General features: G+C 34.9%; 1 protein-coding gene across 7 annotated transcripts in view; it reads left to right on the top strand.

Annotated features, from left to right (window-relative positions):
- sulf2b (sulfatase 2b) overlaps positions 1-25,813 on the top strand; it is a 371,838-nt gene that overhangs the window by 333,806 nt on the left and 12,219 nt on the right. For all 7 annotated transcript variants that reach the window (XM_056449039.1, XM_056449041.1, XM_056449042.1 and 4 more), the window contains 9 exons: positions 3,335-3,463; positions 11,716-11,772; positions 11,892-12,024; positions 21,673-21,904; positions 22,751-22,973; positions 23,938-24,034; positions 24,318-24,412; positions 24,666-24,728; positions 25,078-25,247. In XM_056449039.1, coding sequence (XP_056305014.1) covers positions 3,335-3,463; positions 11,716-11,772; positions 11,892-12,024; positions 21,673-21,904; positions 22,751-22,973; positions 23,938-24,034; positions 24,318-24,412; positions 24,666-24,728; positions 25,078-25,247 — 1,199 coding nt within the window. The remainder of the gene's footprint in view (positions 1-3,334; positions 3,464-11,715; positions 11,773-11,891; positions 12,025-21,672; positions 21,905-22,750; positions 22,974-23,937; positions 24,035-24,317; positions 24,413-24,665; positions 24,729-25,077; positions 25,248-25,813) is intronic.

Below are 25,813 nucleotides of genomic sequence, written 5' to 3'. Positions count from 1 at the left end.
AAACCAGTCATAAGAGTATTTTTGGTTAAATTGAGATTTATATGGGGTAAATTATCGTTCATTTGATGTATGGTTTGTTAGGATAGGAGTTAAGTTAGGTTAGGTTAGAGTTTGAATTATTATGATATAATTGTTTAAGACATGTGAGTCTGAACTCTGTGTTTGTTGATTTACAAGGCTTTTTATGACTTTCCAGCATCCTCTAATGTGCAGGGATATAAAGAGATCAGCACATGTTGCAGGCCATGTTTGAACCTGCGTCCCCACAGGAGAAACTCAGTGTTAAATATCATTCGTCAGTCGTCTTGTTTTGTGTGATCCTGCTTCCTTTTTTCCCTGAAAAGCTCATTAACCACAGTAAAGACCACTCATGTGCAAACCACAAGACTTTTACTGTGAAAGAAAGACACAGAAAAGAGGATCAGGAGTTTGGCTGGGCTTTAGTTCTACATCATAAACACAGTCACACAGAGATGAAGCTAATTTACCTTTTAGAAAAGTTTTGTGCGAGTGTGATTGGATTAGTGGCCACTGAGGTTTATTGCATTGACTGGATTTGAAATGCTCAGTTTTGAAATTGACACTCCTTTTTTTAATTATCTAAATGAATGAATGAATGAATGTGTTTTACTATTAAAAATTAATTCTTAGTATATCCAACACAATCTCACGGCAATTCGTAACTTTTTGATTTAGTGGCTAATTCGTGAATTCGTACGATCTAATTTGTACAATGTAGTACGATTCGCTCATCACTCAATGATGGTTGGGTTTAGGGGCGTGGTTGGGTGCAACGCCTTTTTTTCAAAATTTTACATTTTCATACAACTGAACTTCGTACGAATTAGCCACTAAACTGACAAAACGTGAAATACTTACATTTTCTCATGAGATCAGGCTGGTATATCGGATATATATTAGTATCAGTGGTGGAAAGAGTGCTGAAAAATCATCCTCAAGTAAAAGTACCAGTACTTGCCCAAAAATTTTGTGCAAGTAGAGTAAAAGTATCTGTTGTAAATATTATTTAAAGTATGAGTAAAAAGTAGCCCTTTTAAAAGTACTCAAGAGTACTGAGTAGTATTATGCTGGGAAAGGTTGATGTGTTTACATGTAATTTGTGCGCGTGTGTGTAAACGTAACATTCTGTATTGTGCATTTAGTGATTGTTTAAGTCCATTTTGGTCATCATACAGTAAACATCCACCATCTTCTCATCAGTGACATTCAGTTTAAAGTTATGCATGTAAAGTATCTCCTTGGACACCTTTAATGCTTCCAAACAGTTTGCTGCATGTCTTAAGCCGCCTTTCCACTGCACATGACATTTGGACACGACTGTTGGAATACGACCCCTTGTGGCAGTCGCACAGAATTTCAGCAAAAGCAAGAGATTTTATTCTCCGTGCATTTACGAGGGTTGAATGAATGAATGAATACTAGAAACTCATAAACTACTAAAAAATTTGGGAATGTGGAGACAACATAAAACAATAATATTTTTTATTACTCATTTATGAATAGAAATGTTTCTTTAATACAGACTTTTTTCTAATTCAAAAAATAACAAAAAAAATCTCGCGCACACAGACCTACTTGGACAACACTGGAATACATCACATCTGGTCGGCCAGTCGCATTCGGCCTAGTTGCAGGAGTTCGAATATTTCAATGTATCCGCAGCTCAAATCGGATCTGAATTTTCCACACACGGAGATGATCGGAACTCCATGCAGCTTCCGGTCTTCTCTCCTTTGGAAATGAATGACTTCCGGTCTGTTGCTTGTCGTTTGTTGTGAGCATTGGAAAGGCGGCTTTAAGGTAGTTCAGTATGATGTGATTAACTTTCTATGTGCGATTTGACGAGACAGGAATCGCAGGACTGATTTTTCTAATCCCCATAGGCAGGAAAAAATAAAGTAGTGACTGCAGGTTAAAGGAAAGTAGTGGAGTAAATGTACCAAATATGTACTCAAGGGAAAGTAAAAGTATTTTTTAAACTATTAAGTAAATTACAGTTTCTGAGAAAAACTACTTGATTACAGAAATTTGTGTATTTGTAATTTGTTACTTTACACCACTGATCATATAAGTGTGTAGTAGCATTCTGCACAGTGTAACAATGAACAAACTGGATTAAAACAATACTAAACAAGCTTCACAACTCAACTAAAACTTGTATATATTCACAGTGTTAAATATAAATATTCACATTATTTCCTATAATATTTTTTTGTTTATTTTGGATTGATGGGAAGCAGTTTTTACATTAAAAAAACACTTCAAGATCAATATTATTAGCTTCCTTATGATTTTTTTTTCTTCTATTATCTATAGAACAATACACTTTGATGACTAACACTGTGATTATTAAATCACACTTTATGTTGAATACTGGTGTCTTTCAAAATAACTATACTGTTAACAATTTTTGGAAATATGAACTGTATTTTACCATAAAACAGTTATTCAGTATGTTACTGTATTTTAAAGTTGCATTGTGAAAAATGCTATATATATTACAGTAAAGATAAACAATACTGTAAATACATAATACGGCAAAATAAATGATGCTGTAAATGCAAATACAGTATTTTTGCTGTAATTGAGTTACTGGCAAACTGCTGCATCTGCAGTGATTATGGCATAGACAAAATGAATTAGTTATTAGAAATTATTACATTTCTAATTTATTTCTAAATTATGTTTTTAAAACTATCGTGTACATATATATTTAACTTTTTTTCTGCAAAAGTGTGCATTTGCAAGCTATTATTTTAAAAACACTGTCTCAATGTTATATATAATGTAATATATATATATATATATATATATATATATATATATATATATATATATATATATATATATATATATATATATATATATATATATATATATATATATATATATATTCACTGTGTAAAAAATCATCTTTTTAAGTTCTATGGGTTGTATACAGTATGTTTAGTCTGAAAGGCATTGCAGACAGCAAATAAAATACAGTAAATAAGCCTGTACTGTACACAGACATGTGGACTTGCAAACTAATTTACCCTCCATGGCACTTCAAATGTACAAAGAGAATGCATATTGCATACTTTTTAGCATACTACTTTTCGCTAAAAATTCAAACAGTCCGCAGTGTGTGCTGTATCCCATGCGTACACTGTTTAGCGTCAATAGAGCTGTACTCCATTTTTCTGTTCCCCAGCTGGTGGATCTGTTGAATTCTCCCCACAGCCTTTATCTTATTATCAGTCAGTGTTCATGTGCTGCTTGTCTGCTTTCTGACCATTATGTCAAATGGCGACCCCTTCTTCTGTTTCCATAGCAACCCCCACATAGTGTTGAACATAGACTTGGCCCCCACCATTCTGGATATCGCTGGCATGGATGTTCCTCCAGATATGGATGGCAAATCCATCCTCAAGCTTCTGGACACGGACCGCATGATGAACAGGTGAGCATGTCTCCAGCTGACTTCTCCTGTACACTGACTGTACACAAGTAATGTACACTGTGACTAACTGGATTACTTTAATATTTAATATTACAGTTTCATGCAGTTGTGTCCTTGGTTACATTAAAAAAACAAAAGTGAACGGCACAAAATCATAATAGCATAATGCACAACATCACTACACTATAAAAGTATAATGTAGGGCTGCAACTAATGATTAATTTGATCAGTATATCAGATATCGATTAGAATTTTTTTGTTGATTTATTAATCGTATAAAATTGTCACATACGTTTTTTTAAAATTTGACATTTTGCTTATGATATCTATATAAAACTGTACATCAGGATATTATTCAACACAGGCTCATTGTGAAAATGTACCCCCGTATATTTCTGGAGAGTGTGAATTACGTAGCCAGAGCTATGTATGGCTGCATTTCATCTTTAAAACGAAGGCTACGTGGTGGTATGAATCTGCCAACGGCTTTTGGTTTTTTTTCCGCTACCACCTGACCGCTTACCTCTGTAAGGTTTGCCCAGTAGCTCGCCTTGTATGTCGGCAAACTTGAGATGCAGTGAGGAGTTAACTGCAACGATGGGGTGCGAGTCTGGTGCAAAAGAGTTCCAGTAAGCAGGTAAGACAAAAACAAACGGCAAAAAATAAAATAAACAAGTAAATAACAGGGTGAGGATGTGGTAAAATCTGAAAATGTGGTAAAAATCAGGGGGCTCAGGAAGGGGGTAATCAGGTCAGTCAGTGCTTTTGAAAACACTATCATTGGGTTTAGTGAACGGGGTGATCGAGTCAATCTGTGCTTTTGAAAACACTATCGGTTGGGTTTAGGGAAGGGAGTAGATGGGAAATCATGGGAGTAGATGGGAAGTCAGTTGGTCAGTCAGTCAGTCAGTCAGTCAACAGTGGACAGTGGTGGATTTACATGAGAAGAGCAGGTGTGAATGGCACTTGTGAGAGAAATTTGAGATCTGAAAAAGCGTACACAGCAGCCAATGATGGATTAAAAAAATAAAAACCGCAAAAAAAACGTAGCTCCTGGGACGTATTTTGCGCTTTCCAGAAATGTATACAGCGGTACGTATCAATAATGATCCTGGGTTGGTGTTATTTATGTATAAAATTATACTTTAAAAATGCTAAACTAGTGTTGTACTCCTATTAAATTCACATTATGAAATTAGAACTTAAACATGCTGACAATATGATATTAAGCAAACAAAATTTGGGAATGGGTAAACCTTCACTGCTCATTGCACAAATTATCATTCGCTGAAAACCACAACATTAACTAATTGTTTTCTTAGAGGCACGTGCTTTTTGAAGGTGGTTTTGTACCCTCCATTGCATATGCAGCTTTGTATCTTGTCATTGTGCTCTTCAGTCATGTGAGCAGCACAACTAATCTATACTGGCATTCGTTGACAACGAATTTTATTATCAATAACTATTCATTTGAACGATTAGCTGTTGCAGCCATAGTACTGTATAATGCAAATCAGAAAAGCATCTGATAGTAGGATGCAAAACACCACACCATAGTAAAACTATGCTGTGCGACATCATGATAGTACAATGCACAACAGCATGACATCATGATAACACAATCCAAAACAGCATGACATCATGATAGTACAATGCACAACAGCATGACATCATGATAGCACAATGCACAACAGCATGACATCATGATAACACAATCCACAACAGCAGGACATCATGATAGTACAATGCACAACAGCATGACATCATGATAGTACAATGCACAACACCATGATACCATGATAGTATGATACATAAAAGCATGACATCATAATAGAACAATGCACAGCTGCATGACATCATGATAGTACAATGCACAACAGCATGACATCATGATAATACGATGCATAACAGCAAGACATCATGATAGTCAATCCACAACAGCATGACATCATGATAACACAATCCACAACAGCATGACATCATGATAGTACAATGTACAACACCATGATACCATGATAGTATGATACATAAAAGCATGACATCGTAATAGAATAATGCACAACTGCATGACATCATGATAGTACAATGCACAACAGCATGATATCTTGATAAAACGATGCATAACAGCATGACATCATGATAATATGATGCATAACAGCATGACATCATGATAGTACAATGCACAACAGAATGACATCATGATAGTACAATGCACAACAGCATGACATCACAACAGAACGATGTACAATATCATGACTTGATGGTATCACGATGGTATCACGATAAATCACGATAGTATCTTGCACAGAACACCTTGACATCATGATGGTATGATGCCATAACAGCATGATATCATAATAGTATGATCCTCAGAGCAAATGACATCATCATAGTATCATGCACAACAGCATGACATCACACATGATAATATAGTAGTGCAGAAGTACAGACTAACGTCAAAACATCATCCTAATATGAAAATCAAAAGTACAACATCATACAATACAGCACACAACAACACAACATTCATTCATTTTACTTCAGCTAAGTCCTTTATTTATCAAGGGTCCCCACAGCCGAATGAATCACCAACTATTCCAGCATATGTTTTATGCAGCGGATGACCTTTCAGCTGCAGCCCAGTACAGTGGTACAAAACAACACAACATCGTAATAAAAAACTTGTGACACCTTCAATGAACACTGTGCAATTAATCATGTAACTAATTTACATATCTATAGGACGTGAGAGGAATGACAATAGTGTAATGTAAACCCTAACAGCACATTGCCGTTTCAGCACATTTGGCACCTGGGTGATCTAGATTGTGGGGGGTGGTCATTGTTTTCTTTTTCAGTACAAAATCATCAGCGCAAGCTACTTCACCATATCAGCTGATAAGGATGGGTTGTATCTTATCGATTGCACTATACTGAAAAAATTCTCCCCATGAAAAATAAAATATTCTCTCTTTGATAATAACCGTAAAACCTACATCCTGTGCAATGAATAAATATGCTACAGCAGTATATGGGCAACAAAAAAAGGAAAAGAAATACCTTTTCTCTCTAAAAATACAATACTTTGTTCTCAGTGCATACATGTGAATTATCCTCATTGATATTGTTATTGAAGCAACTGCCAGAAAATATCATGATATAGGTTTGTTATCATTTTTTTAGGGGTTTTTCACTTTTTATTGGACAGGACAGTGGAGAGTGTAGACAGGAATGCATGAGCAGCAGACAGAAAGGAATGATCGGCAAATGATCAAGCTTTTAATCTAACTCAGGTTGCAATGAATGTCTACAAATATTATGATATAGTTTTAAAGAAAAGTTTGGAAATAGGCTTGTTTTCCCAAGTGACCTTGAGTTCTGCTATTTTTGAATCAATTCAGCTGATTTCCGAGTCTGACAAGAGCACTTTTAGCTTAGCATACATTATTGAATCTGTGTAGACCATTAGTATCTCGTTCAAAATTTTAAAAAGAGTTTAGATAATTTCCTATTTAAAGTTTGACCCTTCTATAGTTACATCTTGGAAATTGTCCAAACTATTAATTCTTTTTGAGTGAGATGCTAATGGTCTAATCCACTTCAATGATTTATGCTAAGCTACATAAAAAAGTGTTCCTGTCAGACCCGGAGATTGGCTGAATTCAGTAAGAGTCAATAATTTTGATAATTTTTCTATTTAAAGCTTAACCTCTATAATTACATATTGGAAATTATCGAAAATATTAACTCTTTTTCAGTGAGATGCTAATGATTTAATTTGATTCAATGATTTATGCTAAGTAAGAAGTGTTCCTGTCAGACCTGGAGATTGGCTGAACTCAATAAGAGTCAATAATTTTGATAATTTTTCTGTTTAAGCTTGAAACTTCTATAGTTACATCTTGAAAATCATCAAAAATATCTACTCTTTTTTTAGTGAGATGCTAATGGTCTAATCCAATTCAATGATATATGCTAAGCTGCATAAAACGTGTTCCTGCCAGACATAGAGATTGGCTGAACTCAAAAAGAGTCAATAGTTTTGATGATTTTTCTATTTAAAGCTTAACTCTTCTGTAGTTACATCCTGAAAGTTTTCGAAATTATTGATTCTTTTTGAGTGAGAAGCTAATGGTCTAATCCAATTCAATAATTTATGCTACGTTACAAAAAAAATGTTCCTGTCAGACCCTGAGATTGGCTGAACTCAAAAAGAGTCAATAATTTTCCTATTTAAATCTTGACCCTTCTATAGTTTTGTCTTGGAAATTATCGAAATTAATAACTCTTTGAGTGAGATGCTAATGGTCTAATCCGATTCAATGATTTATGCTAAGCTAAGTTAAAAGTGTTCCTGCCAGACCCAGTGATCAGCTGAACTCAATTAGAGTCAATAATTTTGATAATTTTCTATTTAAAGCTTGAAACTTCTATAGTTACATCCTGGAAATTATTTAAATTATTGACTCTTTTTGAGTGAGATGCTAATGGTCTAATCCAATTCAATGATTTATGCTGAGCTATGTAAAAAAAAACATGTTCCTGTCAGACCCAGAGATCAGCTAAACTCAGAAAGAGTCATTAATTTCAATAATTTTTCTATTTAAATCTTAACACTTCTATAGTTACATCTTGGAAGTTATCAAAATTATTGATTCTTTTTGAGTGAGATGCTAATGGTCTAATCCGATTCAATGATTTATGCTAAGCTAAGTTAAAAGCCAAACCAGCTGAACTCTAGTCTAAGGCATTTCCAAAATAAGCCTATTTCCAGAAAAAAGTATTCCTTTTAAGTGAATATCGCCCATTCCTATTGGCTGATGAATTTGTAATGTTGAGTTTCGCGAGGATAATGACATGTAGCGTTTAGCCTAATGCGGCCAGCAGAGCTGTAGGAACAACACCTCCCCTCTCCTCATTGACATTGAGTGGCAGCAGGTGGCAGTCTGCCAGGCTTCCTACTGGCACAGAAGCTCGCATCACCATGACACCTGCTGAAATCTCATCTCTGCACTCTTCCGCTAGAGCCGGTGATCTGCTTTTATTTTAGACGAGAGACAGAGATGCGCATCTCAGCAGGAGAAGGGAAATAAGAACTAAGAGGGACTTTCTGGAAAAACTAACTGGCAGAGAGACGTGCGCTCAGTCAACTTAGACAAACACTAATTTAACAAACACATCTGTACTTTTCATCTGCTTCCATGGGTAAGCTGTTCAAGGCCAGCTCTATGTTTTTGAGATTAAACCAACAATACAAGGAAATCAAAAGGAGAAAATCAATCACTGCTATTGACATAAGAACCTTTGCAGGTTTAATAAGACTAAATGTTTGCTTATTTATACAGTGGCGACTATGGCATGTTTTATTTAACAATTCATTGTATAATGTCTGCTATTAAACAGACCGGGGGTTTTTCATCTTTTATATGACAAGATTATGACAAGGATTAATCATGATTAATCGCATCCAAAATAAAAGTATGTTTTGACATAATATTTGTGTGTATTATATATATATATATATATATACACTGTAATAAATCCCCAGAATTTCACATTATGTTACTGTAATTCATTCATTCATTCATTTTATTTTCGGCTTAGTTCCTTTATTAATCACGGATTGCCACAGCGGAATGAACCGCCAAATTATCGAGCATGTGTTTTACGCAGCGGATGCCCTTCCAGCCACAACCCAGCACTGGGAAACACCCACAGACTCTTGCATTCACACACATACACTATGCCCTTATTTAATTCATCTATCGGGGGAAACCGGAGCATCCAGAGGAAACCTATAAACACGGGGAGAACATTTAAACTGCACACAGAAATGCCACCTGTCCCAGCCGGGACTTACTAACTAAATTTAACTGTTTAATTTTACGTATTTAGAATTTTATTGTGAAATTAAGGCAGGACTCATGATATGAATTGAAACGCTATTAAGATTTTATTCAGTATAGAAATTAATACACATTAACTTTTATGCTAGAACAGGTACTATTTTGATATTTAGAAATATTTACAGAATCATTGTTATTATGATGTACCTCACAGTAATTTACTGTGAGTTTACGTACAGTACCTTACTGTGAAAGTAATGAAATTATTACCCAGTACTGTAAATTTAAGGTCAAATATTTAACAGTGTATTTATTTTGTATATGTGATATACACATATATACATACAGTAAAAACAAAGCTATGCAAACCAGTTTTGTCCCATAGATACACACACATATATTATGACAAAACTATAAATTTTTTTAATAACTATTAAAAACTCAATTTAAACCAAGGAAAATTAGGATAGGGTCTAAAATATTACTTAAAATGAAAAAAAACTATTTATGTTTATTTAATATATATTTCTAAAAGTGCCGGATACATTCAGTCATTTACTATTTAATCACATTTATTATTCAATTTAGTCTATAGTTTTTTTATGCAACCCATCACATTGTGGGTAATTCATTGTAAACGTATATTTCTATGTATTGTTTTGTCATTTCCACTTTATTGACTGAATGATTAATAAAAAATTTTATTTATGTCCCCACATTGTATGCCAGATCAATAAGCTTTCATTTGCGGCGCTCTGTAGACCAGACCCCAATTTTAAAATCCTTTGAATGAGATAATACCTGAAAAGTGTAGCTTTTGATTTGTGTTTTTCTTTTGTTATATTTGTTTGTTTTTTTGTTATATTTTATTAATCCCAAAGGGAAATGAACATGTCACTGCAGAGCTCTCCATACTTAAGATAGATAAAATAAGTTACATATATAAACAATTATAAAATTACATTTATACTACACATCTTAGTTTCAAACAACAATTAGACACTTGTCCATATCTAATAACTATTACAATTCATCATAATTTATCTAGTAAAATTTTGGTTATACAATCTGATCACTGTTGGTAAAAATGATGTATATTGATAAACATATTTGTTCTATTGAATATAATTTGAATCGTTGTTTATTATGACTATTTTTATATCATTTAAATAATTTAATTCATGAAAAGAAAACGTAAATATATTGACTTTTTAAATTTTAAAAAGTTCATTTTAATTATTTAAACTTTTAGTTGTTACACTTTATTTTAGCTGCTTCAGGCTTAGTACCATTTTTATTTGACATATAGTTCATAATTTATGATTTTCTCTAACATAGTTTACAAATGGGCCTAAAATGGCACATGGTATACATTAATAAACATTCCAATAAAAAGCTATTGTGCAAATGTGTAAATTGCACATCAGGCTGCTTTTTTCTAATAAAATAGTTATACAAATAAAAATTGAAATTTAAAAATTTAAATGTACATTTTTTTATGTATATTTTTTTAAATAGATACTATATAACTTTGCCTTATATTGTATTGCCATATCTCATTGCCCCAGTAGCAAGCTTCTCTTCAATAAAGCCCATGACTTTAAAGTGTGTTACATGTTCCAAAGCACAAATGTTATATAGGGCAAAGTACGCAAAATATCAGGTTTATTGTTTGTGCAATAATGATGCGCTAACAGGAGGAGTCTGAATCGGAGAAAAGGCCAGGCATGGAGAACTCTTAAATCTGCCACAAACTCCTGCCGAGATCAGAGAGATGTGAGAGAGTGCAGATCAATCAGCAGAGAAGGTCAGGAGACGCACACAGCACTTCTGTTTCCTCACCTCCAGCTTTTCAGCTTTTCATAGATGAGAAAAAAGTTGCGCTGTAAACTGATCTCGTATTCCACAGATTTTCAAACTTTTTGCGTTTAGACGAACAGTCGCACGTTTTGCCTGGAGACGACAACATTTCTGGATAATTTGCTGTTCCAGGTGATCAGCAACAAAGTCGGTAGATCAATATTCATCCCTCTCTCCTAATAGCAGCTTCCAGCTCAGCAAAAAAGTCAAAGTGTGGAGGAACTCATTCCTGGTGGAGAGAGGGTGATTTCCGAGTCTGGCATTAGCATTATTAGCTTAGCTTAGCATACATAATTGAATCTGATTAGCATGATGAGAAATAAAAAATGTTACGCTCTAAATTTCACTCTGGATTTCTGTTAAAGCTATTTGCGTTCTTCTGGTTTTCATGCTTGTTGCATTTAATCATCATTTAGTCAAACAATCAAGCAATTTACTGAGAGACAAAAAAAAAATTCTGGATAATTTGCTGTTGACGTGAAAAAGGTGCAGGTGATCAACAACAAAACCGGTAGATCAATATCCATCCATCTCTCCTAATTGCAGGTTCCAGCTCAACAAGAAAGGCAAAGTGTGGAGGGACTCATTCCTGGTGGAGAGAGGGTGAGTCAGCGCAAATTAAATGTGAAAACAGCCCAGGCGCTTTGGGTTTTTGCAGTGCGAAAGGTCAGCATATGTTTATTCAGATAACAGGAGGCTTTTATTTTCTACTCTGGTGGCAGGAAACTGCTACACAAAGTGTTGAATGATGGGAAAGATATGGCCGAGGAGGAGAACTACCTCCCCAAATACCAGCGTGTTAAAGACCTGTGCCAGCGCGCCGAGTACCAGACACCATGTGAACAGATTGGACAGGTACAACAACACGCACACTCCACAATCTGTGTCCTGCCTTTTTTTAAACTTTTTAAACTCACTCTTTTTGCCAGTCTGACACAATTTATTGCAGTTTTGTCTCTGTCATGCATTTTTGGATATTATACCTTTCAGGTTGTCAATCAATTAATTTAACTTAATAAATAACTTAATAAGTGTATTGAACATAAAACATTTAAGTTGTCCTCAAAAAAATCTCAAGAAATATGTAAGTAGTTTGAACAAGCCGTAAAATTCAACTCTACAGTATAACAAAGTGACTTTTATTTACATTTTAGTAGTTTGAAATAATATAACGTACAAGAAATAATATACAGAGAAAGAAGACTGTAATATAACTGAAAATACTGGCAGTTTATTACAAGGTTTTTGTAGCTTGTACAACACCAACCCAGACAATATATCACTTTAAACTATTAAAAATGTTAATAAAAGTCACTTTTTCAAACTTTTCAAGGGTAAAAGTTGTTAAAAAGAAGATCAAGGTTCCATAATGCAATTCAAAAGCATAAATAAACTATAAAAATAAATCACAAAATATGGAAAACTGCCAATAACATATATTTTTTACCGTGTAGCTGTTGCTGGAATGACCACAGTTAGGTTTTTTTAAAGCCATGAAAAACTAAAAGAGACTCTTTTCAATCTTAACTTGTTTGCTGTAAATCACAACAATATTTAAACTGTCCTTCTGTAATTATGATGATCATGACGAATAACTACTCTTAAATAATTGCTTATGTATAAATAGTTGTATGGCTTGACCAGTACTTTATCTGTTGTTAAAAAATGTTTCCTGTCATTTAAAAAAAGTACGATCCAGTGTTTAACATTCATCTATTATAAATGCATTCAATGACCTTCAAAACCTTGTGACCGACACCACAGATGTACAGTAAGGATGGAATTCAAATCAAATGAAATGTCACAACTTTATCATCTAATAAAAGTTGTTGCTAAAGTGATTTTTGTGAAGCTATTGCTTATTATAAACGTTTAATTTTGACTTGCAAATGAGCGGTATAAACTTTTCTTCTGACCTCAATATGCCACACCGACTATTTAAATAAGTGAAGTCTCATGTTCAATCGTTTGTGCATAACCTGATTAAATATTCATGAGCCCAGCCTTGACTAGTTAGTGGCATCAAAATTAACATTTCTATGTCTATCTATCTATCTATCTATCTATCTATCTATCTATCTATCTATCTATCTATCTATCTATCTATCTATCTATCTATCTATCTATCTATCTATCTATCTATATATATATATATATATATATATATATATATATATATATATATATATATATATATATACAGTGCACTTTTTTTTTGCAATTTTTTGCTACAGCCTTATTCCAAAATGGATTCAATTAATTTATTTCCTCAATAATAATGCAAATTTATTAAAAATAAAAACCTGAAAATCACATGTACATAAGTATTCACAGCCTTTGCTTAGAAGCTCTAAATTGAGCTCAGGTACATTCTGTTTCCAATGATCATTCTTGAGGTGTTTCAGCAGCTTAATTGGTGTTCACCTGTGGTAAATTCAGTTGATTGGACATGATTTGAAAAGGCATACACCTGTCTATATAAGATCCCAGGGTTGGTAGTGCATGTCAAAGTACAAACAAACCATGAAGACAAAGGAATTGTCTGTAGACCTCCGAGACTGGATTGTCTTGAGGCACAAGGCTTAGGAAGGTTACAGAAAAATTTCTCCAATGAACACAGTGGCCTCCATCATCCAAAAGTAAAAGATGTTTGAAACCACCAGGACTCTTCCTAGAGCTGGCCGGCCATCTAAGCTGAGTGATGAAAAGGTCCAAATGGTCACTCTGTCTGAGCTTCAGCATTCTTCTGTGGAGAGAGGAGAACCTTACAGAAGGACAACCATCTGTGCAGCAATCCACCAATCAGGCCTGTATGGTAGAGTGTCCAGACGGAAGCCACATTCTCTGCAACAAAATTATCTGGTCTGATGAAACTAAAATTGAACAGTGAAAAGTAAATGCCAGGTGTTACGTTTGGAGAAAACAAGGCACCGCTCATAACCTTGCTAGAACCATCCCTACAGTGAAGCATGGTGGTGGCAGCACCATGCTGTGGGGATGTTTTTCAGCAGCAGGAACTGAAAGGCTTGTCAGCATAGAGGGAAAGATGAATGCAGCAATGTACAGAGACATCCTGAATGAAAACCTGCTTCAGAGTGCTCTTGACCTCAGACTGGGGCGATGGTTCATCTTTCAGCAGGACAATGACCCAAAGCACACCACCAAAATATCAATGGAGTGGCTTCACAACAACTCGGTAAATGTCCTTGAGTAGCCCAGCCAGAGCCCAGCCCAAATCCTATTGAACATCTCTGGAGAGATCTGAAAATGGCTATACACCATCACTTCCCATCCAACCTGATAGAGCTTGAGAGGTCCTGCAAAGGAAATGGGCAAAAATTCCCAAAGACAGGTGTGCCAAGCTTGTGGCATCATATTCAAAAAGACTTGAGGTTGTAATTGCTGATAAAGGTGCATCAACAAAGAATTGAGCAAAGGCTGTGAATACTTATGTACATGTGATTTTTCAGATTTTTTTTTTTAATAAATTTGCAACAATTTAAAAAATATATTTTTTTCACATTGTCAAATTGTCAGAGTTTTTAATACTGTCTGGATACACTGTGTGTGTGTGTGTGTGTGTGTGTGTGTGTGTTCAAAAAAGTGTTCAAAAGGTGTATTTGTGCAGACTAAATATAATAGGTCTTCTTGTGGCCCGTTTCCACTGAGTGGTACGGTAAGGTACGGTTCGGTTTTATGGTCGTTTCCGCTGTCAAAAGTCGTACCAAACCATACCGTACCACTTTTCGGCCATGGTCGTTCCAGGCTCAAACAAACCTTGTCGTCGTCTTGATGAACAGCCACAAAGCTCTGTAGTACAGCAGAATCTACCCTGTGCCTCGTAGTTTTTTACAAGCCAGTCTGAAGCGCTTTCTTCCTCGCGTTCGCCGCGCGTCTATATCTGAAATAACAAACTTCTTGAGCTGATGATAATAACCTGCGCTTGATTATTGACATGCTTTTGAAACTCGATCCTGTCAAACACAGACAAACGCGAGAGTGAAGCGTGAAAAAAACAAAGGAGAAGCCGGAAAAAAGGAGCACATTATATTTCAGCAAACATGAACAAAATGCCATGTATAAATAACTTATCATCTTCACCTTTTGACTTATATGAACTGGAAATGATGGAATTACTGTCTAACAGAGGTTACATGTGCTGCTGAAGATTACAGACACAGATTAGAGGTTTTTCACTGACTGTAGGCTATATTTTGTGTTGTTTTGAACCTAAATACGGACGAAATGTCTGCTGTGTAGTTCTTCTGTAATTGATAACATATCGGAGACTGTAAGGGTCTTTATGTGATTATATATTTTCATTCAATTATTTATTTAATATAATTACAGACGTTACAGTAGGCTGTTTCGCACTGTCATTGATCTGCAGTTATAATCAACTCATGTTCATAGAAAAGTTAGTAATAAACATTATACACAAGTATTTATGTGTATAAAGCATCTGTTTTGTGAGAAGTGCTTCTTATATGATATGTGAGGGACCTGTACAGCTTTATTGTAGACATTTCCTCGAGCAAGAATGACGTCGACTGAAACTTTCTGTCATACACCACGCCCACCAAAAGGGTACCCTTGTTAGTGGAATTGCAAGCCTGATGAAGGTGACCCGTACCAACCCGAACCGTACCGTACCATAACAGTCAGTGGAAACGAGCCTTTACTGTAACTAAACCCAAGAAAGAATATAAGATCATCTTAATATTTTTCACCAATATTTGAATTGTAATACTAAAGGTAATACATTATACCCCTGTTTCAGAAACAAAACTTAAGGCTTAATCCTAGATTAAATAGCATGTATAAACCGTCTTAACTTAAATAATATGAGGTGACAATAAACAAAAAAGACAGATCAATGCCATAGTATAGTTTCAAGATACACACAAGTATTGTAATTTTCTGCTTAATCAGAGAATTTATTGAAGGCTTCATCCTGGCTTAAGCTAAGCGTATTTGTGAGACCGGCCGTTAGAGTAAAGTCCCCCACAAATATAAAAGTGTTTGTGTGCGTGTGTGTGGTGCCTTATGAAACAAGTGAGAACAGAGACACGTCTGAGCTGTCAGATCAGACACCTGAAATTTCATGCTCTCACTTTCACTCTAACAAGACTAGCCCACTGTAGTCCTCCAGAGATCTGCATTATCTGTCTGCTTCATCCACTTCTCGTCTCTCCGTTCCGTTCGCTTTTTCACATCAGGCTTTATTCCTCCATCTGCTCTGCTGCTTTGATCAAGGAACAGCCTGTCTTTATGCACCTTCACGCCTTTGCAACGCAGAATAATTCACATTTTTAAACCCAGAAAATGGCTTGTCTATGTGAAAACCTGTACATATTTTATTTAAATTATGCCTAGATGTAAAAATAATTTTAAAAAAATAAGTCTCTGGTTCACCTAGAGTGTGTTTTTGAAGTTTTAGCTCAAAATAATTCACAAGTCATTTGTTATAGCTTGCAAATTTACACAATTGTAGCACTTAAACATGGAAAAAGAAAGAATTTTTGTGATAATTCTTCTTTAAAGCTCCCATGAAGTGCATTTTGAAGTATGCATTTGTATTTGATGTTTGATGTAATCTAAACAGTAAGACAGTAAACAGTAAGACAGGTCTGGACATATAGATTTTGCTAAAAGGGATACAGCTGTGGCTAGAAGTTGAGAATATGAGAATTATTTATAAAATTGACTAAATTACCCATTTATTGTATTTTATTAATGTTTACCCAAACTCTCACAGTAATGTAAAAACAGTAATAATAACAATAATTATTTATATCATTTATTAAATTACTCATTAATTGGCTTTTATTAAAGTCGATCCCACCCCCAGCCCTCACAGTAATATAAAAACAGTAATAATTATGAGAATTATTTATATTGTTTATTAAATTATCCATTAAATTGTGTTTTATTAACATCTACCCCAATACCAACCCTCACAGTAATGTAAAAATACTACAGTATGTCACAAAAATGATTTTTTACTGATGTGAATATCCACAGCTGTATCCTATCTAGACTTTATCGAATAGGCAATAGAGCAGCTCCTCCTATTTTTCGTTTGTATCACAAATGAAACATTATTGGTTGATTTTAGATCACAAAATCATCCCACAGCGTTTCATTTATATCACAAAATCATCCAAAAGCTTTTAGTTTATAGCATTTTGTTTGTTTAAACTGAGTCTTTACTGAGTCTGGCCCCCTTTTTATCAACTTTAAAATACATCTTTCTGCATAATTAAAATGGTTCTTATTTGTTTTGTGGTCCATATCGACTTATATCGATAACATATATTATCCGCTCTGTACTGCTTCTTTCTGGTCTGATGCAAAATTAGCACCAATGTTCATTTTATTCACCCCAAAGTAGATCATATTTACACTGTTTGTATCCCTATGTAGTACTATTCACCAAATACTCTAAAAACAATTATTTTGAATAGTTCCCTGTATATGCTGACTTTGTATCTTTGTGTGCTGTGTATTTTCACCCTTGGGGCTTGCCCTAGAAAGGTGCTGCACACCACTGGCTAGCATTTATTATTTTCTTACATTTGCAAGTGTTTAGGCAAACCTTTAATTCAAACACAGGAATAAATGACCAATGTTTAATATTAGAGAGCAGTTGATTGGTCAAAAGATTTTATGAGAAACTAAAGTATGAGATTGATTCATTTTGCCAGAAGTGACAAACCCACACTGTAAAAAACTCTGGGTTCCACACAACCAATTTGTGTTGGGACAACATGAAGGAATTAAATTAGCTTATTACTTTTTATGAATTTAAGTTAATTGAACTTAAAACAATTAAGTTGTCTTCCAAAAAAATAATAATAATAATTGTATTGTAACATGTAGCAAAAGTCTTCAGAATTTTATATCTTCCAATTTACAAATTTTGTCACTGTTTTGAATCACACTAGATTATAATGTAGATAACCTTAATGGCGCGATCACACCAGACGCGGATGAAGTGTCAAACGTGAGTGATTTACATGTTAATTCAATGCAAAGATGCGAATAGTGATCCTGCTGCGCTATTTATGCAAATGAGGCAACGCAAATGATGCGATTTGCAAGAATTCAGAGTTTACGTGTTTGACATGCTTAACGCGCGAATCACTCAAGTTGGATAATCTGATTGATGTAGTGCCTGTTGTTGGTGTTCTGAGGGGAAATCCTCTTGCTGACACCAGACAACAGCTTATCAAACTGGGCTTGGCTCAGTCTGAAGCACTGCTGAAAGTCTCCATCATTCAGGTATAGTTTCTGGAGGAGTTGATCAACTCACAGAGCTGGGTGCACCTCAGCATAGTGGACTTAAGCACGGCGCCGAATAAATCTATGCTGTTTTTCAGCCTTCCTAAAGCACATAAACCACAGCTACTCTCTCAATAAAATCCATGTTATTTAGCAATGAAGCTAGAGTCACCGGGCAGAGATAAGCCCCGCCCATGATGCAAATCCATGTCTATTGTGAAGTGAATTTGATGCACCAATGAAGCGAGCAAACTCTAAATGTTCACACGTCTATGTACGCTCGATTATCGCCATTTATTTGCGCATGCCCATCTGATGTGAACACAGTGTAAGACTAACATATGGATGCTAACACCTAAAAAAAGCGTTAATTTTGACTTCACTGGGACCTTAAAAAACTGCAAATCCAACTAATTTGCACAACACTGACGGACCAATATCTAAAAAAATATGGACGACTTGACAGCGCCTTTTCTCATTGAACGCTTTGAAGGCAAAACGCCTCGTGACGGGCCCAACCTGTCGTAAAAGACTGCTGGAATTGGAGCCTGGGCATGTGCAGAAGAGACTACCTGATGGAGTCAGAGGCGGAGCTGTGGAATCAAGCTTCCAACGCTTGTACGTCAAATCAACCACGCCCCCCAAACTTCTTACATTTAAAAACACGAAATAATATACGATTTATTTAAAAAACTGTGAGGTGTAAGCTGTTGTAATTTAATAAAAACAATATATGTTGGACTGCAGAAATAAAACATCTTTCATATACTCTAGCCTGAGTTAGGCTAATATGAGCACAAAAAAATATTTCTCTTATAACAGATTATTGGTATTTGTTATCTTCATAGGAGTAAAAATAACATTAACTTGATTAACTCGATAACATACCGACACTCAAAATGTCAGAGACGTCCTTCAAATCAAGTTCAAATAATGTTACAGGAGATCAATGTGGAGATCGGCTAATATTTGTTTTGTCATCCTAATTATTATTTCAGACCCATAAAGAGAATTACTGCTAGATAGCGATCACCTGTATTTTCCCTGTCATGGCTAGTCGTGTATCAGCAAACTAATAATAAAGCCCAATAAAGCCCTGACCTTACCGAATAAACAGTGTTCTACCAGATGCTGTATGTCAGAAAGTAAAGTTTACTGCTGAACAACTAATTTTATCATGGTAAAATAACACAGAAATGAAATAATAACATTTCAATCTCCTCCCGAAGCTTCGAAGGTCTGCTTTGAGAAACTGTTAATCAGAACTGCCAATCACAATGACACGCCCCGTTTTTATAGCATAAAATTACTGGCTAAAAACATACTGTTTGCAAAAATGAAGATCTGCACCGATATCAACACGATAGCCAGTGCCTTAATTGACCAAAGCCATCTTTCACGAGATTTTATTGCAAGTGTAATTATTTTTTTTTATTTGGGCTCAAGTCTCATTCATAAACATGGAGGAGGTGGGCTTAATGACTTGTACTGCAGCCAACCCCCAGGGGGCGATCTAACGGCCGCGACCTTCACTCAAAAGCAGTCATGTGCCACACATGAGACGCGCACACACAAAAAATGTACTACTTGTTCAAATTACTTATTTATTTTAACTCAACACACTTATTGGATGTTTTGGGGGAGCAACTTATTTGATTTACATTTAAAACTGTTAAATTTGTAAAAAATAATAAGTTAACTTAATTCCTTCATGTTGCCTCAACACAAATCGATTGTGTGAAACCCAGCATTTTTTTATAATGTACTCAAAAAGGATGTTTGCTGTCTGTTCAAACTACTTATTTAAAATGAGCTGAAACAACACAATTCATGAGGGTTTTTTGACAACCTAATTTTTTTATGTTCAATCCACTTAAATTTGTAAAAACTAACAAGTTAACATAATCCCTTCATATAAGATTAAATTCTTATAAGATTAAACCTTAAATGATGTACACAGATAAATCCTTTATTATTAAAATACTTTAATATTCACTGCTATGAACGAGTAAACGAAAGGTGTATTTCTGTCTAACTCATGTTCCTCATTAACAAGGCTTTTTACAGGGTGGCTTTGTGATAATTACAGCTGAGTAAGAATGATACCATGAGGCAGGGGTTCATTTTCACCCTTTGCTTCTGGTGTATGCGCACACTCATGCTCATGAAGGGAAAAAGCTAATGGGTGATGATGGTGTCAAACATATTGTGTTGGTGAGCAGACGCTGTCAAACACAGTTTAATCACAGAGAAATGAGCTAGGAATATTTTGATGATTAGGATGTTTCACCACGAGTCGTGCCAAAACAGCTGTCTTTTAATTGAATAAAAATGAACAGCAAATGCTATGGGAACATGTTCATGATGATTCAATTTAAGATATTTCTGTGTTATTTAAGATATTAATTAAGGTGTTTCTTTAAAAATAAAATCTAGCTTTGCATCACCATGGTTCATATAATACATTTGTCTAATAATAATAATAATAATAATAATAAAGTATAAATAAAATAAAATCAAAAGTGCAGTTATTCAAATAATCATGTACTTTGATAATCATAATCATTCATCCATCCATAACCACAATCATAATCATCCATCTATAATCATAATCATCCATCCATCCATAAGTATAATCATCCATCCAACCATCCATCCATTTATCCATAATCATGATCATCCATGCATCCATAATCATAATCATCCATCCATCCATAATCATAATCATCCATTCATAATTCATAATAATTCATCCATCCATAATCATAATCATCCATCCATCCATCCATCCATCCATCCATCCATCCATAATCATAATCATTCATCCATTCATAATCATCCATCCATCCATCCATAGTCATCCATCCATAATCATAATAATCATAATAAATAATTCCTAAGTACTTAGTGATTGAAATTGTTTTCTTTTTTTAAAGACATCTAAATAAATAAATTAATTAAATAATTATAAATATTTATTATTATTATTTTATTCTTATTAAAATTATAGAGAGTAAGCAGAAATTGTATTTCCATGGCTACTGTTGCACATTTTTTGTGACTATATCTATACAGAGTCAACATGTGCCTGTCTGGTGTGTGTGTGTGTGTGTGTGCGTGTGTGTGTGTGTGTGCGTGTGTGTGTGTGTGTGTGTGTGTGTGTGTGTGTGTGTGTGTGTGTGCGTGCGTGCGCGTGCGTGCGTGTGCGTGCATGCGCAGAAGTGGCAGTGTGTTGAAGACCCCACAGGGAAGCTGAGGTTGTCTAAATGTAAAGGCATGTCCAGTCTGAGCGCAGTGCAGAAGCCGTCCCTCTCCAGCATCAAATCTGAGCTTTACCTGCAGAGCATCAGCACTGATGTCAGCCTCAATTCAGAGCCACAAGAATGCAACTGCCAACCAAAGAGCTACAGACTGAGCACTTACTCCAAGAGCAAACTCTTCTCCAAAAAGAGTGAGTACAGCTACAAACACACTGCAACAAGTCCTGCATTCACAGCATTCATTATGTGAGTCTGGGCTGCCATCTAGTGGAGAGACCATGTAGTAATATATGTTGCTGTATTTTTTCTTTTACATTTGAAGTCAGAATTATTAGCTGCCCCCCTATTTATTTTTCCCCCAATTTCTGTTTAACGGAGAGAAGATTTTTTTTTTTCAGCACATTTCTAAACATAAAAGTTTTAATAACTAATTTCTAATAACTGATTTATTTTTTCTTTGCCATGATGACAGTAAATAATATATTATTAGATATTTTTCAAGACACTTCTATACAGCTTAAAGTGGCATTTAAAGGCTTAGCTAGGTTAATTAGGTTAACTAGGCAGGTTAGGGTAATTAGGCAAGTTATTGTATGACAATGGTTTGTTCTGTAGACTATTGAAAAATATATAGCTTAAAGGGGCTAATAATTTTGACCTTTAAATGGTTTTTAAATAGCCAAAATAAAACAAATAAGACTTTCTCCAGAAGAACAAATATAATCAGACATACTGTGAAAATTTCTTTGCTCTGTTAAACATCATTTGGGAAATATTTAAAAAAGAAAAAGGGGATGCACGGTGGCGCAGTGGGTAGCAGCCCCAGGCAGGGCTTGAACCAGCGATCTTCTTAGTGTGAAGCAATCATGCTACCCACAGTGCCCGGCCCTCCGCGATTAATTTTTGCCCAGCACTATTATAAATATATGTGTAGAGCAAATAGTTTTTACAAGCTGTACTATAAATCACATGCAATTTGCTCTGTAGTATCTTTCTTTTATTGTTTTGATAAACTGAAGCATTGTGTTTGATTGCAGAGTTGAAATCTCTGAAGAGCTTCTCCAGGAACCGTTTCGCTCGAGCGCTGTCCATGGAGACTGGAGGAGATCTGTATGCTGTGGATTTGGACGATGAGCACAGGAACCTCAGTTTGAGGCACAGCACTGCGGAAGAGGATGAGGAGTTCAGTGGGGCGGAGCCCACCACCATCAGTCAGAGCAACAGCCTGAGCGTGCCCTCCTCCATCAAAGTCACTCACAGGTTGGGAGATCACACACGTATGGACCAGGGTGGGACCCTAAGAAATTTTGGGACCCCATTTAATTGCTAGAAGTATAAATTATACCAATATTCCTATTCTGTATATATATACAATTGAATTCAAAATTATTAGCCCCCGTTTATTTTTTTATCCAATTTCTGTTTAACTGAGAGAAGATTTTTTTTCAACACATTTCTAAAAATAAAAGTTTTAATAACTCATTTCTAATAACTGATTTATTTTATCTTTGCCATGATGACAGTAAATAATATTTGACTAGATATTTTTCAAGACACTTCTATACAGCTTAAAGTGACATTTAAAGGCTTAACAATGTCAATTAGGTTAAATTAGGCAGGGTAATTAGGCAAGTTATTGTATAACAATGGTTTGTTCTGTAGATTATTGAAAAAAAATATAGCTTAAAGGGGCTAATATTTTTAAAATTAAAAACTGCTTTTATTCTAGCCAAAAAAAAAACAAATAAGACTTTCTCCAGCAGAAAAAATATTATCAGACATACTGCGAAAATGTTCTTGCTCTGTTAAACATCATTTGGGAAACATAAAAAAAACCTCAAAGGGGGGCTAATAGTTCTGACTTCAACTGTACACACACACACACACACACATATATATATATATATATATATATATATATATATATATATATATATATATACACAGTTGAAGTCAGAATTATTAAAAATATTATGTTTAGAAATGTGTTGAAAAAATCTTCTTTCCGTTAAACAGAAATATATGTGTGTATGTATGTATGTATGTATGTATGTATGTATAATTTTTTTTAGCAAAAAAGGTGCATTTTTGGACTGTTTGGCCCCATGGTTCTTAGGACACACACACACACACACACACACACTCACACACACACACACACACACACACAGACCACATGAAGAAATCACTCACTATTCACACACTCTCTCCCTCTGTGTTTCAGATGCTCCATTCTGGCCAATGAAACAGTCAAGTGTGACGTGGGTCTCTACAAATCACTGCAGGCCTGGAAAGACCACAAGCTCCATATCGACCATGAAGTATGACACACATCCAGAGACGCTAATGATTGATCCATCATTATTAATTGTTGATCTTCTCTCTTTAAATCTAGACTTTTTTATGGCCAGTTAAGCATGGAGCTCATTAAAGGATTAGTTCACTAATTAGTTTACTCCCTTGTCATTCAAGATGTTAATTTCTTAAAATTTTTTATCAAATTTGTATTGTTTTTAATGATTAAATATCAGATTTGAGTGCTAAACCTCATAGTGTAAACGTAGCCTTTTATTTCTTTAAAAATGATGCAGATCTCTTTTCTAGATCGAGACCCTCCAAACCAAGATTAAAAACCTGCGTGAAGTCCGAGGTCACCTGAAAAAGGCACGACCTGAAGAATGTGACTGCAACAAATACTAGTGAGTGTGGCACCTGCCAATCATCTCTTTTTGTGTACTTGTGCAATTTATTAATATTATGTGTCTTTTGCTTTTGTCGTATAAATGAAGTCAATTTTGTTGAGTACATTTAATGAAAAAAATATATAAATGTGAAAAAAACACATATTTTGCATTATTAATTTTTAATAATGTAACAAATTATTGCATATGATTTAAATGCTTGTTATGATCCAGTTTTAGTGTTCGACAGATTGTATTTTTCTTCTTTTAGTTACAAATCCAAGTACAAGAGTAAGCTGAGGAAATACAAAACAGGAAATGTCCATCCTTTCAGGTGTGTGTATGTCTGTGTGTGTTTGTATGTGTTTTTGTGACATATCAGGCCACAAATCTGCATAATGGCACAGGTATTACAAGAAGGTGATGAAATATGACCTTGCTGATGTCCTTATTTCTCAAAAAGCTTATAAATCACACAGAATTAGTTTTTTTTTTTCAGAAAGTAAAACTGTACTGTTTCCTGTGAGGGTTGGGTTTAGGGATAGAGTTAGGGCAATAGAAAAAAACTGTTTGTACAGTAAAAACACAATGTAATCCTATGTAACGTCCCCACAATTCCCAAAAACGTGTGTGTGCGCATGTATGTATGCGGTCTTGGTTTTGATTATTCTCTATGTGTCTAGAAAAGGACAGGAGAAGGATAAGAAGGCCTGGAATATGCTGGAGCAGAAGCGCAGGAAGAAGCTAAGGAAGCTGTTGAAGCGTCTGCGTAACAATGACACATGCAGCATGCCCGGTCTCACCTGCTTCACACACGACAACCAGCACTGGCAGACGGCTCCATTCTGGACACGTGAGACACACACCACATCTATATATACAGCCAAAATTATTGGGACCTTTGGCAAATTTACAGTTAGTGAAGAAGACTTTGGAAATAAATCTGCTTTGTTTATCCTTTTGATCGTTCATTCAGGAAATTAGCAAAAATTTGACCTTTCACTGAAATAAAACAGTTAAAAATTGGGGAAAATCCATGCTGAAAGAAAGAGTAGAAACTGTTGTACATTTTATAATAATCTTAATGAGCTATTGTAATTTATTTAAATGAAACTGTAATTTTTTGCCTTCTATAGACCATTTTGAGGGATGTAAACAAAAACAATGGTCCTAACCAGAGTCCTAACCAGAGTACGTGTTACTGTAATTTAATTAAATTTTTGAGGAACGCAGTAATGTAACAAATTACATTTTACATTTGTGTAATTTGATTACAGTAACTAAAGTCAATGTAATTGTGTTACAAATCTAGTTTTTAGAAGAAAAAATGCTTCTTTTAAATCACGTTTTCCTCTGTTACGTTAGTTAATAAGCATGCGCTTTTAAATTGCTGGAGGATGTCAGGAGCGGCTGCTTCTT

This window comes from Danio aesculapii, chromosome 23 (genome assembly GCF_903798145.1).
Source record: "Danio aesculapii chromosome 23, fDanAes4.1, whole genome shotgun sequence".
Taxonomy (NCBI): Eukaryota; Metazoa; Chordata; class Actinopteri; order Cypriniformes; family Danionidae; genus Danio; species Danio aesculapii.
Note: the sequence above shows the minus strand (reverse complement) of the source record. Positions and strands in the feature narration are given on the sequence as shown.